Source organism: Lepisosteus platostomus, chromosome 4, assembly GCF_059453375.1.
Source record: "Lepisosteus platostomus isolate fLepPlt1 chromosome 4, fLepPlt1.hap1, whole genome shotgun sequence".
NCBI lineage: Eukaryota > Metazoa > Chordata > Actinopteri > Semionotiformes > Lepisosteidae > Lepisosteus > Lepisosteus platostomus.
The window spans coordinates 76,290,091-76,306,562 of NC_142614.1; the positions used below are offsets into that span (position 1 = coordinate 76,290,091).

General features: G+C 52.7%; 1 protein-coding gene across 2 annotated transcripts in view; it reads left to right on the forward strand.

Moving 5' to 3' along the window:
- LOC148673874 (dedicator of cytokinesis protein 2-like) overlaps window positions 1-16,472 on the forward strand; it is a 260,919-nt gene that overhangs the window by 32,514 nt on the left and 211,933 nt on the right. For both annotated transcript variants that reach the window (XM_088630800.1, XM_088630801.1), the window contains 7 exons: window positions 751-875; window positions 1,612-1,710; window positions 2,171-2,243; window positions 5,076-5,179; window positions 9,989-10,175; window positions 10,719-10,816; window positions 12,381-12,470. In XM_088630800.1, the coding sequence (XP_088486926.1) occupies window positions 751-875; window positions 1,612-1,710; window positions 2,171-2,243; window positions 5,076-5,179; window positions 9,989-10,175; window positions 10,719-10,816; window positions 12,381-12,470 (776 nt within the window). The remainder of the gene's footprint in view (window positions 1-750; window positions 876-1,611; window positions 1,711-2,170; window positions 2,244-5,075; window positions 5,180-9,988; window positions 10,176-10,718; window positions 10,817-12,380; window positions 12,471-16,472) is intronic.

Below are 16,472 nucleotides of genomic sequence, written 5' to 3' on the forward strand. Positions count from 1 at the left end.
GGAGGAGCAACTCAGCACAGCGCATGATTGCTTACTTACATTCCAGGCCTGCGATACACTTCAGAATTATTATTTACACTCGTTGCCGCGCCAGACCGCTGCAGGCATCCCCGCAGATGAATGAGATGTCACCATTCTCCCCGATCCGTGATGCAGCGCTCGGCTCAGTCGGCGCTAGGAAATCATAATCATCTTATCAGGGATTCTGCTCCCTTTCACGCCCGAGAGACGGGTTTGGAAGAGAGTAATGGATAGGAAATAGCAGGCCGTCGCCACAATGGGCTTGTCCGAGAGGAGAGTGGAAATCTCTGTGCAATCCAGGTCGCTGGTAGACAAGGCAGCGCAGCATCAGGGCTCGCAGGTGTGAGAGCAGAGTTATGAGGTCCTCAGAGAGAGCACAGATGTCCAGACACTCCTGGAGCAGCCTGGCAGTGGGGGCTGGACATTTTTAGACACACCTGGAAACCAGTCTGCTGTAAACAAGGGGAACTATGAATTCAGTTATGATGTTAAAGAATGGTAATATACTAAATCTAATACCAACACACATTTGTAGATAAAACATTGTTCATTTGAATTAAATTATTCATTTGAAAAGCTACATATCATTGCACATCATGGTCAGTGCTATGACGAGACAGTGGTCAGCACTGACCCATCGTGGTCATAGCTGTGATGGGACACTGGTCAATGTTGACCCATTGTGTGATGGGACACTGGTCAGCACTGACCTCTTGACTGCTGTTCCAGGTGATGTCAGGAATGACATCTACGTGACCCTGCTGGAGGGCGAGTTCGACAAGGGCAACAAGAGCACGCAGAAGAACGTGGAGGTGACCCTGGTGGTGTGCAATGAGAACGGCGAGGTGGTGCCGGTGAGGACACAGCGCTACTGACATAGCGCCTCCGTTAATGAGACAGCACCCAGAGCCACAGCCTCTCCTGTTACTACTGTAGTGTCTCTGGCTCTGGCCATCCCTGGTCTCTGGCTGTGTCTGTCTCTGGTCTCGCTGACTCCTGTGTCTCTGGCTGTGTCTGTCTCTGGTCTCTCTGACTCCTGTGTCTCTGGCTGTGTCTGTCTCTGGTCTCTCTGACTCCTGTGTCTCTGGCTGTGTCTGTCTCTGGTCTCTCTGGCTGTGTCTGTCTCTGGTCTCGCTGACTCCTGTGACTCTGACTGTGTCTGTCTCTGGTCTCGCTGACTCCTGTGACTCTGGCTGGGTCTGTCTCTGGTCTCTCTCTAAAGCACCACTTACTTTTTTTTTCGTGGCTAAAGTACATCCAGTGGTGAAGACGCCCCTCACTTCCGTCCCCTGAGTGAAGCAGTCCAGTTCAAGGTGTCCTTCAAGTGAAGGCCCTTTGCAGAAGCAGGGCTCGCTCTGTTTCCTCAAGTGTTTAACAAAGTGCGGGTGTAGGAGTCCCCAGGGCGGGGATGTGCCCAGCAATCTTGGGACCAGCTGGTGACCACAGCTGGCCTCCAGGGGCTTGAACCCATGACCCTGAGTCCACCTGCCCCTGCGCTGCCAGGGTTAGTGCTGTTCCTATGCAGCCATGGCAGTCGTGGGTGTGAACGGGCAAGACCTGCCTTAGCTCAGGACACCCCTGTCTCCGCAGAATGCCATCAGCCTGGGCGCGGGGGACCCCAGGGTCAGCGAGTACTGCTCGGTGGTCTACTACCAGCAGAGACACCAGCACTGGATGGAGACTGTCAAGGTGAGGCACACAGACACCTCCGGAATCTCTGAAACACAGGCGGGTCCCCAGGGGACCAAAGTCATTACATTCTAAACTTAATTGAATTTTTATTATTAATTCATTTTCTCAGTTGCTTCTCTCCTACGTGACCTACAGAGATTGCAGTCAATGATGTTTGCATTGCTAATGCCTGAAGCCTGGGCTACTGCTGCAGGCCTGATGTGGGGGAGCAGGGCCACACCCCCACTCCCTTCATCACAGTCAAACACCTGAGCATGAGGACTCACCCTCCTCTGTCAGCATGAGGGATCACATTCACCTGCCCCAGGAGGGCTGGGCTTCAGACTCAAATGCACAATCTGAGAGTGAACACACTCTCAGATGTCAATGGCTGGTGTCAATGCTGTTCTCAGTGCATGGGCTCCAGATTGGCCTGTGTGCTGTGTCTGTGCTGACGTCTCTGTGGTTGCCCCCACAGGTGTCTATCCCCATTGAAGATGTGCAGAAGACTCATCTGCGCTTCACGTTCAAGCACCGCTCCTCCAGCGACAGTGAGTGAAGCCACAGCTCGGTGTGCTCAGTGTGCTTTGGACCTCTGCATGCAGAAAAATTGGCGGCCTTGATGCTGATGCGTTTACTGCATGTGTTGCACAACACTGAACACAAAGCAGGGGGTGCACTAACAGCCCTCAGCAAGTCTAAGATCATGCACGTGAAGAGCACTGTTGAGTGTCTGTGCCTGTCTGTTGAATTGGACTGTGTGTCGCTTGAGCGTCTGTGTGCTGGACTGCGTGTCTGTGGAGTGTGTGTGCTGGGCTGTGTGTCTGTCTAGTGTGTGTGCTGGACTGCGTGTCTGTCTAGTGTGTGTGCTGGACTGCGTGTCTGTCTAATGTGTGCGCTGGACTGTGTGTCTGTCTAGTGTGTGTGTGCTGGACTGCGTGTCTGTGGAGTGTGTGTGCTGGGCTGTGTGTCTGTCTAGTGTGTGTGCTGGACTGCGTGTCTGTCTAGTGTGTGTGCTGGACTGCGTGTCTGTCTAGTGTGTGTGCTGGACTGTGTGTCTGTCTAGTGTGTGTGCTGGACTGCGTGTCTGTCTAGTGTAGTGCTGGACTGCGTGTCTGTCTAGTGTGTGTGCTGGACTGCGTGTCTGTCTAGTGTGTGTGCTGGACTGTGTGTCTGTCTAGTGTGTGTGCTGGACTGCGTGTCTGTCTAGTGTGTGTGCTGGACTGCGTGTCTGTCTAGTGTGTGTGCTGGACTGCGTGTCTGTCTAATGTGTGCGCTGGACTGTGTGTCTGTCTAGTGTGTGTGTGCTGGACTGCGTGTCTGTGGAGTGTGTGTGCTGGGCTGTGTGTCTGTCTAGTGTGTGTGCTGGACTGCGTGTCTGTCTAGTGTGTGTGCTGGACTGCGTGTCTGTCTAGTGTGTGTGCTGGACTGTGTGTCTGTCTAGTGTGTGTGCTGGACTGCGTGTCTGTCTAGTGTAGTGCTGGACTGCGTGTCTGTCTAGTGTGTGTGCTGGACTGCGTGTCTGTCTAGTGTGTGTGCTGGACTGCGTGTCTGTCTAGTGTGTGTGCTGGACTGTGTGTCTGTCTAGTGTGTGTGTGTGTGTGTGGAGTGTCTGGACTGTGTGTCTGTCTAGTGTGTGTGTGTGTGTGGAGTGTCTGGACTGTGTGTCTGTCTAGTGTGTGTGCTGGACTGTGTGTCTGGCGAGTGTGTGTGCTGGACTGTGTGGACTGTGTCTGGCGAGTGTGTGTGTGGAGTGTGTGGACTGTGTCTGGCGAGTGTGTGTGTGGAGTGTGTGGACTGTGTCTGGCGAGTGTGTGTGTGGTGTGTGTGGACTGTGTCTGGCGAGTGTGTGTGTGTGTGTGTGCTGGACTGTGTGTCTGGCGAGTGTGTGTGTGGAGTGTGTGGACTGTGTCTGGCGAGTGTGTGTGTGGAGTGTGTGGACTGTGTCTGGCGAGTGTGTGTGTGGTGTGTGTGGACTGTGTCTGGCGAGTGTGTGTGTGTGCTGGACTGTGTGTCTGGCGAGTGTGTGTGTGGAGTGTGTGGACTGTGTCTGGCGAGTGTGTGTGTGGAGTGTGTGGACTGTGTCTGGCGAGTGTGTGTGTGGAGTGTGTGGACTGTGTCTGGCGAGTGTGTGTGTGGAGTGTGTGGACTGTGTCTGGCGAGTGTGTGTGTGTGGAGTGTGTGGACTGTGTCTGGCGAGTGTGTGTGTGTGTGTGTGTGTGTGTGTGGAGTGTGTGGACTGTGTCTGGCGAGTGTGTGTGTGTGTGTGTGTGTGTGTGTGTGTGTGGAGTGTGTGGACTGTGTCTGGCGAGTGTGTGTGTGTGTGGACTGTGTCTGGCGAGTGTGTGTGTGTGTGTGGAGTGTGTGGACTGTGTCTGGCGAGTGTGTGTGTGTGTGGACTGTGTCTGGCGAGTGTGTGTGTGTGTGGAGTGTGTGGACTGTGTCTGGCGAGTGTGTGTGTGTGTGTGGAGTGTGTGGACTGTGTCTGGCGAGTGTGTGTGTGTGTGGACTGTGTCTGGCGAGTGTGTGTGTGTGTGTGGAGTGTGTGGACTGTGTCTGGCGAGTGTGTGTGTGTGTGGACTGTGTCTGGCGAGTGTGTGTGTGTGTGTGTGGAGTGTCTGGACTGTGTCTGGCGAGTGTGTGTGTGTGTGTGTGTGTGTGGAGTGTGTGTGTGTGGAGTGTGTGGACTGTGTCTGGCGAGTGTGTGTGTGTGTGTGTGTGTGGAGTGTGTGTGTGTGTGTGTGTGTGGAGTGTGTGGACTGTGTCTGGCGATTGTGTGTGTGTGTGTGTGTGTGTGGAGTGTGTGTGTGTGGAGTGTGTGGACTGTGTCTGGCGAGTGTGTGTGTGTGTGTGTGTGTGTGGAGTGTGTGTGTGTGGAGTGTGTGGACTGTGTCTGGCGAGTGTGTGTGTGTGTGTGTGTGTGTGGAGTGTGTGTGTGTGTGTGTGTGTGTGGAGTGTGTGGACTGTGTCTGGCGATTGTGTGTGTGTGTGTGTGGAGTGTGTGGACTGTGTCTGGCGAGTGTGTGTGTGGAGTGTGTGGACTGTGTCTGGCGAGTGTGTGTGTGTGTGTGTGTGGAGTGTGTGGACTGTGTCTGGCGAGTGTGTGTGTGTGTGTGTGTGTGGAGTGTGTGGACTGTGTCTGGCGAGTGTGTGTGTGGAGTGTGTGGACTGTGTCTGGCGAGTGTGTGTGTGGAGTGTGTGGACTGTGTCTGGCGAGTGTGTGTGTGTGTGTGTGGAGTGTGTGGACTGTGTCTGGCGATTGTGTGTGTGTGTGTGTGTGTGTGGAGTGTGTGGACTGTGTCTGGCGAGTGTCCTCGATCTGGTCCTGTTGTCGTCTCGGTGGCTGCGCCCTGCTCTGACCGCGCTGCCCTGTTTCCCCCCAGGCAAGGACAAGGGCGAGCGGGTCTTTGCCATGGCGTACGTGCGACTGCTGCAGAAGGACGGCACCACCTTGCGGGACGGGGAGCACCTGCTCATCCTGTACAAGGTGAGGCTCCGCGGGCCAGAGGGCGCTCCTGCCCGCTGCGTCTGCTGGAGTCTGGGCTCCATGGGCCGGGTCCTCTGATCACGCAGCAGTTCTCAGTCCAGCTCGTGGGGGACTCCTGTGGCTGCTGGGTATTGTTCCTAATGGAGCCTCAGTCCCCAGGACTTGAGCAGGGGGATACTGTATGTTGTCTAGAGGTGAGGATACATCCATCATTTGTCAGCCAGCTTTGCTCTGGGAAACGGCCCCAGAAACAAGGCACCTGTCCTGGAGGCAGAGGGTGAGAGTGAATACAGACCCTGGGAAAAACAGCAGTTTAGAAACAAATATTCACCCAGTTGGAGCGCCTGAAGACTGCGTCTGTGTTTCAGTATTTCTGTAAATTTAACATGGCCTTTTGTGCTCTGTTCAATTCTGAGTATAGAAAATGAAAATATTCCCATTTCTGTGTTGCTGTCCTGTATAATGGTTGGGGAGTTTGATTTTCACCACACAGATTAGTGGAAACAAATCCTGCTACAGATTCGGAGAACCTCTGAAAAAGAATAGCTGATGCTCTTCAGTCAGGAGAAGAATACAAAACATCTATTAAACAAGTAAAGGTTTATTCCAGGCTGAAAAGAGAAGAAAGGAAACACAACCTTTCGGCTGTTGAGCCTTCTTCAGGAAGTGAACTACATCTATTAAACTACAAATAAAAAGCATTCAGGACCATGGTGACTGTACTCAGGACCAGTTGTCCTGCCAGGATCTCAAGAGCAACCCAGAAAATCATCCATGGAGTCACAAACCGCCCAGAGTAACACGATCTGCAGAACAACTGAAGAATAAACTCTGTCTCTGTCCGGCTTGAGCATTTCAGCCATGATGGGAAGTATTATGTGTGGTGAAAACCAGACACTGCTTTCCTTTATGACAGCAGGAGCTGAAGTGAGATTTTCCTACAAGGAACACTCAAATGTCACAGAAGCTCTGTCATGAAAAATTCCTGAAAGCCGATTCAAACCTGGAGTCCTGCAGTCATGCGTCTCAAGGAGGCGGACCTCAAGTATCATGTACAGACTTACTTCATTAAGCATTGGTTAAAACCACATTTCAAGTTGGAGGTTTATTTTTTCTCATCCCTGTTAATATTCTTATTTGCCGTTGAAAAAGAAGTTCAGGGTATCGGCCACCACAGCACAGCTGGGTGGCTTTTTCCTCTTTGGGTGAAAAGCAGCCCTCCTCTACCCTCTGGGTTTAATGCACTTAATGTAGAGTTCATTTGTTTCTTCACTGCAGACGTGCTCGTTCCCTGTTCATAAATATTCGTTTACATCACTGGGGGCAGACAGACAGCTGTCCACTGGACAGGAGTTTTGTAAATGCACCCCAGTCTTCACGATGCCTGCTGTTTCCTCAGCTGACGTTTCTTCATTGAATTACTGCCTGAAAAATCAAAAATCAAAACAGCTACAGTACACGGTTTAAGAATAGCCCTTGAATGCAACAGCTGCAACAGCAAAGGTTGGAACTTGAAGTGTTTCTCTCTCTCTGTGTCTGATGCTGTTTTGTATCAAATGAATTTTCTGTTCTTGAGCTCAGTTCTGCGCTTTGTTACTCACTGTTAATTCCGTCAAGACCCTCATCGGCAGGCTGCCTCAGGAAGACTGACCCTAATGGGGACACAGAGGGAGTCTTTTATCTCGTATATTATTACATTCAATTTTATTTCCTTTCAAGCTTGAGTGATATTTACATCTGAATAATAGAGCAAACCTGGACGTGAGAGAGGAAGAGGAGGCCCCGAGGAACACAGACTGAGCCTCCCCTTATTAAGACTGTGCCGATCATCTGACGGTCACTAATTGCTGCTGCTTTGACACTGTAATTCATTGGTCACGTCAACAGAGCTCTCAGAAGAGAGCTGGAGAGGGGTGAGGGGATGGAGGGAGGAGACTAGGGGAAGAGACAGTGTAAGGAGACTTTAAGGCTGTGTGCAGCCAGCTCCCCTGCTCATGCTGTGAATGGGCTGTAATTGTTTTCAATTAGAGAGGTGCTGTTCTCGGGTTATCGAAGCCCTCTGTGTGTGTCCTGGCTGTTTGTGTTCGCTCCCACTTCATTTATCAACACCTCTGCTCGCCTGGAAACCAAATTGCCTTTTAATTGACTCGTAAAGTGCTGTGCCTGTCTCGCCCAGCCTGTTACAAGGTTAACTTGCACTGAGAGGAATTCATCAAGCAATTAAGAGCAGGGGAGAAAGCAGGGATCTCTTTGAATGGATGAGCAAATGATTGGAGGTGTGAGGAGCGATGTGTGCGTCTGCAGAGCCAGGCGGGCTGTGATCCAAACAGCAGAGCTGGCTGCTGCAGAAGACACTGCCCAGACAACACCTGGCTTTGGACAGCTAAAACTAACACTCCATTGACACACACACCTGCTCTCTGCCTGTGCTCCACCTGAGCGCTCTGGACACCTCTGAGTCCTGCCTGCCCTTTCACACCTGCTCTCTGTCTGTGCTGCACCTGAGCTCTCTGGACACCTCTGAGTCCTGCTTGTCCATTCACACCTGCTCTCTGTCTGCTGCTCCTGAGCGCTCTGGACACCTCTGAGTCCTGCCTGTCCATTCACACCTGCTCTCTGTCTGCTGCTCCTGAGCGCTCTGGACACCTCTGAGTCCTGCCTGTCCATTCACACCTGCTCTCTGTCTGCTGCACCTCAGCGCTCTAGACACCTCTGAGTCCTGCTTGTCCATTCACACATGCTCTCTGTCTGCTGCACCTGAGCGCTCTAGACACCTCTGAGTCCTGCCTGTCCATTCACACCAGCTCTCTGTCTGCTGCACCTGAGCGCCCTGGACACCTCTGAGTCCTGCTTGTCCATTCACACTTGCTCTCTGTCTGCTGCACCTGAGCGCTCTAGACACCTCTGAGTCCTGCTTGTCCATTCACACCTGCTCTCTGTCTGCTGCACCTGAGCGCTCTGGACACCTCTGAGTCCTGCTTGTCCATTCACACCAGCTCTCTGTCTGCTGCACCTGAGCGCCCTGGACACCTCTGAGTCCTGCTTGTCCATTCACACCAGCTCTCTGTCTGCTGCACCTGAGCGCCCTGGACACCTCTGAGTCCTGCTTGTCCATTCACACCTGCTCTCTGTCTGCTGCACCTGAGCGCTCTGGACACCTCTGAGTCCTGCTTGTCCATTCACACATGCTCTCTGTCTGCTGCACCTGAGCGCTCTAGACACCTCTGAGTCCTGCCTGTCCATTCACACCAGCTCTCTGTCTGCTGCACCTGAGCGCCCTGGACACCTCTGAGTCCTGCTTGTCCATTCACACCAGCTCTCTGTCTGCTGCACCTGAGCGCCCTGGACACCTCTGAGTCCTGCTTGTCCATTCACACCTGCTCTCTGTCTGCTGCACCTGAGCGCCCTGGACACCTCTGAGTCCTGCTTGTCCATTCACACCTGCTCTCTGTCTGCTGCACCTGAGCGCTCTAGACACCTCTGAGTCCTGCTTGTTCATTCACACCAGCTCTCTGTCTGCTGCACCTGAGCGCTCTGGACACCTCTGAGTCCTGCTTGTCCATTCACACCTGCTCTCTGTCTGCTGCACCTGAGCGCTCTGGACACCTCTGAGTCCTGCCTGTCCATTCACACCAGCTCTCTGTCTGCTGCACCTGAGCGCCCTGGACACCTCTGAGTCCTGCTTGTCCATTCACACCAGCTCTCTGTCTGCTGCACCTGAGCGCCCTGGACACCTCTGAGTCCTGCTTGTCCATTCACACCTGCTCTCTGTCTGCTGCACCTGAGCGCCCTGGACACCTCTGAGTCCTGCTTGTCCATTCACACCTGCTCTCTGTCTGCTGCACCTGAGCGCTCTAGACACCTCTGAGTCCTGCTTGTTCATTCACACCAGCTCTCTGTCTGCTGCACCTGAGCGCTCTGGACACCTCTGAGTCCTGCTTGTCCATTCACACCTGCTCTCTGTCTGCTGCACCTGAGCGCTCTGGACACCTCTGAGTCCTGCCTGTCCATTCACACCAGCTCTCTGTCTGCTGCACCTGAGCGCCCTGGACACCTCTGAGTCCTGCTTGTCCATTCACACCAGCTCTCTGTCTGCTGCACCTGAGCGCCCTGGACACCTCTGAGTCCTGCTTTTCCATTCACACCTGCTCTCTGTCTGCTGCACCTGAGCGCTCTAGACACCTCTGAGTCCTGCTTGTCCATTCACACCTGCTCTCTGTCTGCTGCACCTGAGCGCTCTGGACACCTCTGAGTCCTGCCTGTCCATTCACACCAGCTCTCTGTCTGCTGCACCTGAGCTCTCTGGACACCTCTGAGTCCTGCCTGTCCATTCACACCTGCTCTCTGTCTGTGCCAGCACACCTGGCAGTAAGCAAGCTAGCACAACCGGGGCTAGAAAGCAGGGAGCAGGATTAACAGAAGGTGAACAATGGATTTATCTTACGTGAAGTGGTGTTTTCTGTTCCTCATCATTGTCTGTGAAAGGGCTGTTGCTATAACAGACCGCAGACAATTGAAATCACTCCACAAGTAATTAATTGCTCTCTCTGGAGTGTCATTAGAAAACCGTGGCCCAGGCCACAGCGAGCGGCAGGGGCCCTGTGCGGACTTGCAGGCGCTGAGGCTGCAGGGTCTGGAGACCAGGAGCGAACCCAAGACCTCTTACCCACCGAGCAGGCCAGCAGCTCAGCTTCCTTACCTTGGCTTGGGGTGACAGCTCTCGCTGTGAGCCCACACCCATGGGCCAAAGTGCTCTGTCCTGGCCGAGGCACCCACAAACTGAACAGGCCTTCTTTCCCGTCTTCTCAGGGAGACAGCAGGAAGCTAGAGGATGTGAGTCAGTACGGCTCTCTGCCTTGCTCACTGGGGGACAGTGGGCAGCAGCATAGGGGGTCGAACATAGCCACCCTGAAGAGCAGCGCCAGCCTGAATGTCAGCACCAGGGACAGCTTCCAGATCAGCACCCTCACCTGCTCCACCAAGCTCACACAGAACGGTCTGTATCCCACAGCGTCTGTCCCACTCCTGCGCGTCGCACTGGGGCAGTGTGGGCCAGTGGGTAGAGCTGAGAGAGGGAGGCAGTGTGGGCCAGTGGTTAGAGCCCAGAGAGAGGGAGGCAGCGTGGGCCAGTGGTTAGAGCCGAGAGAGAGGGAGGCAGTGTGGGCCAGTGGGTAGAGCCCAGAGAGAGGGAGGCAGTGTGGGCCAGTGGGTAGAGCCCAGAGAGAGGGAGGCAGTGTGGGCCAGTGGGTAGAGCCCAGAGAGAGGGAGGCAGTGTGGGCCAGTGGGTAGAGCCCAGAGAGAGGGAGGCAGTGTGGGCCAGTGGGTAGAGCCCAGAGAGAGGGAGGCAGTGTGGGCCAGTGGGTAGAGCCCAGAGAGAGGGAGGCAGTGTGGGCCAGTGGGTAGAGCCCAGAGAGAGGGAGGCAGTGTGGGCCAGTGGGTAGAGCCCAGAGAGAGGGAGGCACTGTGGGCCAGTGGGTAGAGCCGAGAGAGGGAGGCAGTGTATTCCATCAAGTTCACCTCCCCTGCTTCTCCTTTCCAGTGGATCTGCTTGGACTGTTGAAGTGGCGCTCGAACCCCAGCCTGCTGGAGCAGAATCTGAGGCGGCTGAGGAAGGTGGAGGGTGGAGAGGTGATGAAGGTGAGACGCTTCCTGTACTTCCCACTGTGGAAGGATGACAGTGCCGACCCACCCAGGCACACTGGCACACTGACACACTGACACAGTGACACACTGACACATTGACACACTGATTCGCTGACACACTGACACACTGGCACACTGGCACAGTGGCACACTGACACTAATGCACTGACACACTCACTCGCCAACACAGGAAGTATCAGTGCCTCGCCCAGCAAAGACTCTGCATTGCAGATCTTCTGCACGATGAGAACTACTGATGAGCGGAGCTGTGCAAGCCTGCCTTCCGCACTCAGAGGGAAACTGAGCAAGCCCGCTCCTCTGCACTTCTCTTTCTCTGCCCTCCCTCACCCGGCACAGCTGCCCAGCCTGGGCTGCTCGGATTAATAGGATTAATATCGCTAGTTTTACAGAGGTGATGGATGGGGGTGCGAGTGTGGGCACTTGGAGGACTGTATATTTTTTACATATAGGAAATTTTAGGAGAACATTGCTCTGCTACAGAGTGAGCTGGAAAACAGAGGCGTTATTAACCCCGGGTTATCAGTGAGGTTTATAAAACATTTATTGAGTCTGCTGTATTTATGGCTGCTGTGCCTGTGCAGCTCGCTCCAGAGATCAGGCGATCAACAGCAGCAAGAGAGTCCACTTATTTCCTTCAGTATGTCTCGCCTGTAATTTACTGGGCCCAGATAAGGGAGCAGCAGAGACGCCCTTGGATTACAAGGCAGGTAGATTCTGTCTTGCAGGAGAGACAGGGCTGAGGAGGGCACCACCTTCCAGCCCCAGTCCTCAGGGCAGCAGCGCTGGCCTGGCGTGCTCCTTCTCCCAGCAGCTCTGAGCATCTCCCTGCGCAGGCCACCGGACTGGGGCACAGCAGGCTGTGGTACACCTGCTGGGGGCACTGCGGCGTGTGATTGTCCGAACAGACGGTACTCACTCCTGGCCCTGGAGAGCCACAGGGATTCCTCAGCTGCAGACCTGCTGACAAGGCTTGTGGGAGTGTGGCCGTGGCGCACGGTGCACAGCCATGCTGTTGAAGTCGATACCCTGGCTTCTTTCAATGGCTGGAAGAGATCCTGGCTCAATCACCTGCTAGCTACCAGACAGGACAGGATGAATGGCCTTCTCTCGGTTGTAACCTTTCCTATGCTCTTATTATCTAAATTGGTGCTGTTTAGAGTTGAGAAGTTGGCACTAGCGCCAGGAGCGAGGGTCGCTGCTCCGTACAGACACTTCTTACTTAGCTAAGGTTGGAGTTTAAGGAGCAGAATCTTCTCACCCTGGGGACATGGTGTCTGAAGGATATCCCATCAACCCCTTGTGCTCAGCTCCTTCTCTCAACCTGAAACACAAAGCCACATCCAGAGTGCACTACGCCCCCCGCAGGCCACATTCTGCCCCCCCACACACATATACCCATATCGATCCTTTTGAAAGTGTTTCTTACCCTTGCTTTATTTGAGCTGCCTGTGTGGCTGGACTGTCAGTCTCTGTCTGCGTGCTGTTCCTCAGTGTCTGTCCTCATCTCTTCCCCTGTCTGTGTCTGTGATGTTTGCAGTTCCTGCAGGACACTCTGGACGCACTTTTCACCATCATGATGGAGCACGCCGACACTGAGACCTACGACAAACTGGTCTTCGATGCACTGGTGAGTCCCCACTGACAGACGCGATTACACTGCCTGTCTCTCCTGTGACTCCAGGGAGACACGGGGCCTCTGGGAAACCACCCATACACACACCTTTATCACAGAGTAAGTACTGAGCTCACATCTGACTGCAGGCACACAGGCCCATCTTCATTTCTGCTCGGAGCTGTGTGAAATACCATTTCCATTAGATAGATTATGTGTCTGCTGGCCCAAAGTCCTCCAAGATTTCCATCTCTCCTTGAACCGACTCTTCCCAGACTCTTGTATCTCCCTGGACTGACTCTTCCCAGACTCCAGTGTCTCCCTGGACTGATTCTTCCCAGACTCCTACTGCACAGGGAGGAGGGAAATCAGACTGGCGCTTAGCTCAGCTGTGTTTGCCATCAGTGGCTGTCCCATGATCCCGGCGCAGCTTGTGTTGGCTCCCTGCTCATCAGCATTCTCTCTCTCCCTGTTCCTCTCTCTCTCCCTGTTCCTCTCCCTCTCTCTCCCTGTTCCCCTCTCTCTCCCTGTTCCTCTCCCTCTCTCTCCCTGTTCCCCTCTCTCTCCCTGTTCCTCTCCCTCTCTCTCCCTGTTCCCCTCTCTCTCCCTGTTCCTCTCCCTCTCTCTCCCTGTTCCACTCTCTCTCCCTGTTCTTCTCCCTCTCTCTCCCTGTTCCCCTCTCTCTCCCTGTTCCTCTCCCTCTCTCTCCCTGTTCCCCTCTCTCTCCCTGTTCCTCTCCCTCTCTCTCCCTGTTCCCCTCTCTCTCCCTGTTCCTCTCCCTCTCTCTCCCTGTTCCCCTCTCTCTCCCTGTTCCTCTCCCTCTCTCTCCCCGTTCCTCTCCCTCTCCTTTCCCTCTCTCTCACTGTTCCAATTCAATTCAAGGTGCTTTATTAGCATGACCGATGGGTACAATCAGTGTTGCCAAAGCAAATAGAAGTAATAAAATTAACATGAAACTAAATAAAAATAAAATAAAATCTACAGACATATTACAGACATTTACAACAAAGACATATCATAAAGTATTTACATATACTGTAAAGAGATGGAGCATTATTGGGAGACAGGCTCACTGTTCCTCAGGCTGTGGCAGGAGATCACATACTGAGCTGCCAGTTCAGATGAGTGCCCTCCTCCCTCTCCCAGTAGGATTGGGACCCATTGTGATTCTGGCAGGTGTGGGAACTCTGGGATTAGATTTCTGAATTCAGGGAAGAATGTTTCTCTAATCCCAGAGTATCTGTCACAGTGCAGTAGGAAGTGCACCTCTGTCTCTATTTCTCCCCGCTGGCAGTGGGAGCACATCCTGTCCTCTCTGGGCAGCCAGGTCTGCCTGTGTCGCCCAGTTTCTATGGCCAGGCTGTGGTCACTGAGCCTGTACTTCGTCAGGGTCTGTTTCTTTTTGTTGTTTCTTATCTTGGTCAAATATTCAGCTAGTGTGTGTTGTCTGTCTAGGGTTCTGTAGCATTCCAGTTTATGTTGTGTTTGTGTGTGTCCCAGTGTGTGAGATATTGCTGTTTGATCTGTGCTGTGATGTGCTTGCGTCTGAGTTGTGGTGCTCTAGCAGTGCTGTCCTGATGCTGGTTAGTGTCAGTGTGGCTTCGGTCAGTGTTCCTCCCTCTCTCCCTCTCCTCTCCCTCTCTCCCTGTTCCTCTCTCCCTCTCTTCCTGTTCCTCTCTCCCTCTCCTCTCCCTCTCTCCCTCTCCTCTCCCTCTCTCCCTGTTCCTCTCTCCCTCTCCTCTCCCCCTTCTGTCTCAATTTCATTATTTGTCTTGTGTTTTCATTTGCAAAGGATTAATTCTGAAGTCTCCAGAGATTTCAATTTACCAATTCATTTTTTTCCAATGAATTGTCTCTGTTTTACAATATCAATTCCTCACTTTGAAAACTCAATTTACATGAAAGTTATTTTAACAAATTTCTTGCCATCCATGCAAGTGCTCCAGGTGTGACATCTGTCTCCTGCTCATCCTTCCTGCAGTATCTGAGATACCCACTAAGACCCTGGACCTTAGTTTCTTCCCGTGAGGGGTGGTCCTGACCCTCGGCTCTCTCGGCTCTAATTGAAGAGCAGGTCAGACCAGGCTGCCTGGAGGCCAGGGGGTGGAGCTGTGAGGCTGGAGAGACATGGGCTCAGGGGGCATAGAGCCCAGAGCCCAAAGAGATCAGCTCCTACCCACCGAGCAAGTAGTATGAACTCCAGAGCCTGGCTAGAGGGAGAATCAGGAGGCACCCAGGCTCTCCAGGGTCAGACAGCCAGTCTCCTCTGTGATCCCCTTCTCTCCTTGACAAGCAGAGATAAGCTTGTTCTGATCCGAGAGCTCTGCCCTGTCCAGTGCCCACCTTGACAACATCTGACCTGGGCTCGGGTCTTGATCTTGGATGGCTGGTTTGCCTTCTCATTCCTATGTCAGCTTGCAAAGATGAAATGGAAAATAGTTCCCACCTAGAAACATGAGTGGAGATCCAGGTCAGGTTTCTGCTTTCTCAATCAAGAGATGTTACCCAGTAGCCATTGACATGGTGCTGGTAATCTCCAGAGACTGGAAAATTGCTAACGTAGTTCCCATCCATAACAAGGGTGAGAAAACTGAACCAAGTAATTATCGACCATGATGTCTGGTTATATCTAAACTATAGAGGATCATCTCCATGGAAATAACTTCCTAGGGAACGGGATTTTATGCTTTATTTTACAATTGCACAATGCACTAGTAAGGCCTCTTGCAGAATATTGTGGGCAATTATGGCTCTCATGATACAGAACAGATATTGCTGCTGTGGTAGCAATCCGGAGAAGTGAACCAGATTCGCCCCAGGACAGTCCTGCACTGGCAGGCTGGAGGGGCTGAACCTCTTCAGTCCTGAGCAGAGAAGGCGACAGGTATGGGCCTGATGGACCGAGCAGGGCGAGTGCGTCATTGTCATGGTGGTACATGTGACTGCCCCTGCTGTCCACGAGCCCACTGGCGCCTGTCGAGGGCTGGGTACCTCCCTCCCTTTGGGGGAGCCCATCACTGCTCCTGGCCGGCTGTGCTGTGCCAACAGCAGTGTCTGGGCTAGAGAGGCAGCACTGGTGAGCCACATGCTCCTCCGGCAGTAAGAACGATGAACCCCCCTCTCGTTTCTGATTCATGGGATAAGGAAGGTGTATAAATAGAGATACATCACAGACCCAGCCAGACGGCGGTGTGTTTCTGCCCTGGTAATTGATGGTCTGCCACGCAGCAGTGTCAATGCAGAAACCTGCCGGTGAGTAAACATGCTCATTAACAATCAGAGAGACGGAGTGCAGGAGCAGCTGTCTGGCCCGCTGACTTGGGCACATGAGAGGCTGTCTCTTCCAGTGGCTCAGCTGAATGTCTCCAGGAGCGCGTGGGGCTGAGCAGATTTACTGCGTCCTGCTGGGACTGGCCTGTCAGATACACAGGACGCTGCACGAACAACAGCAAAAATAATGAATGGCTAAAACACAGATAGACAAAATTTTTCATCCTCAGAAGACAAAATAAATAAGCAACATAGTCAGCATTGTACAGGAATGCTGGCCATTTTATTTCTTCTCTTTCACTGAGGGGTTCTGTTCTGTGAGACTCAGCTGGACCATTTGGAAACACTAGAGGACTCTGTTACTGTGTTCTGTAGTCTCACCTCTGGCTGTGCGCAGTGTCTCTATCTCTGGTCCTGTAGTCTCACCTCTGGGCGCAGTGTCTCTGTCTCTGGTCCTGTAGTCTCATCGGTGTCTCTTCACATGTTACTTTAGTATTATTATTTACATTTTATCGTACTGCTCATACTGTTTTATTATTATTTATTAAATAGGGTCAAATGATATGGAGTGGGAGTTCTCTTAGTCTGTCTGAAGCTTTAATACACAAAAAGCATGCAGTTCTTATACAGAATCAAGTTAAAGATGTTTATTCTCAACTTATTAATTTACAAACTTTAACTGCTTCCAATACCTTTGAACAAGCAATGTATTGATAGGAGCACCTTATTGTGAGGTTACAGTTTTTA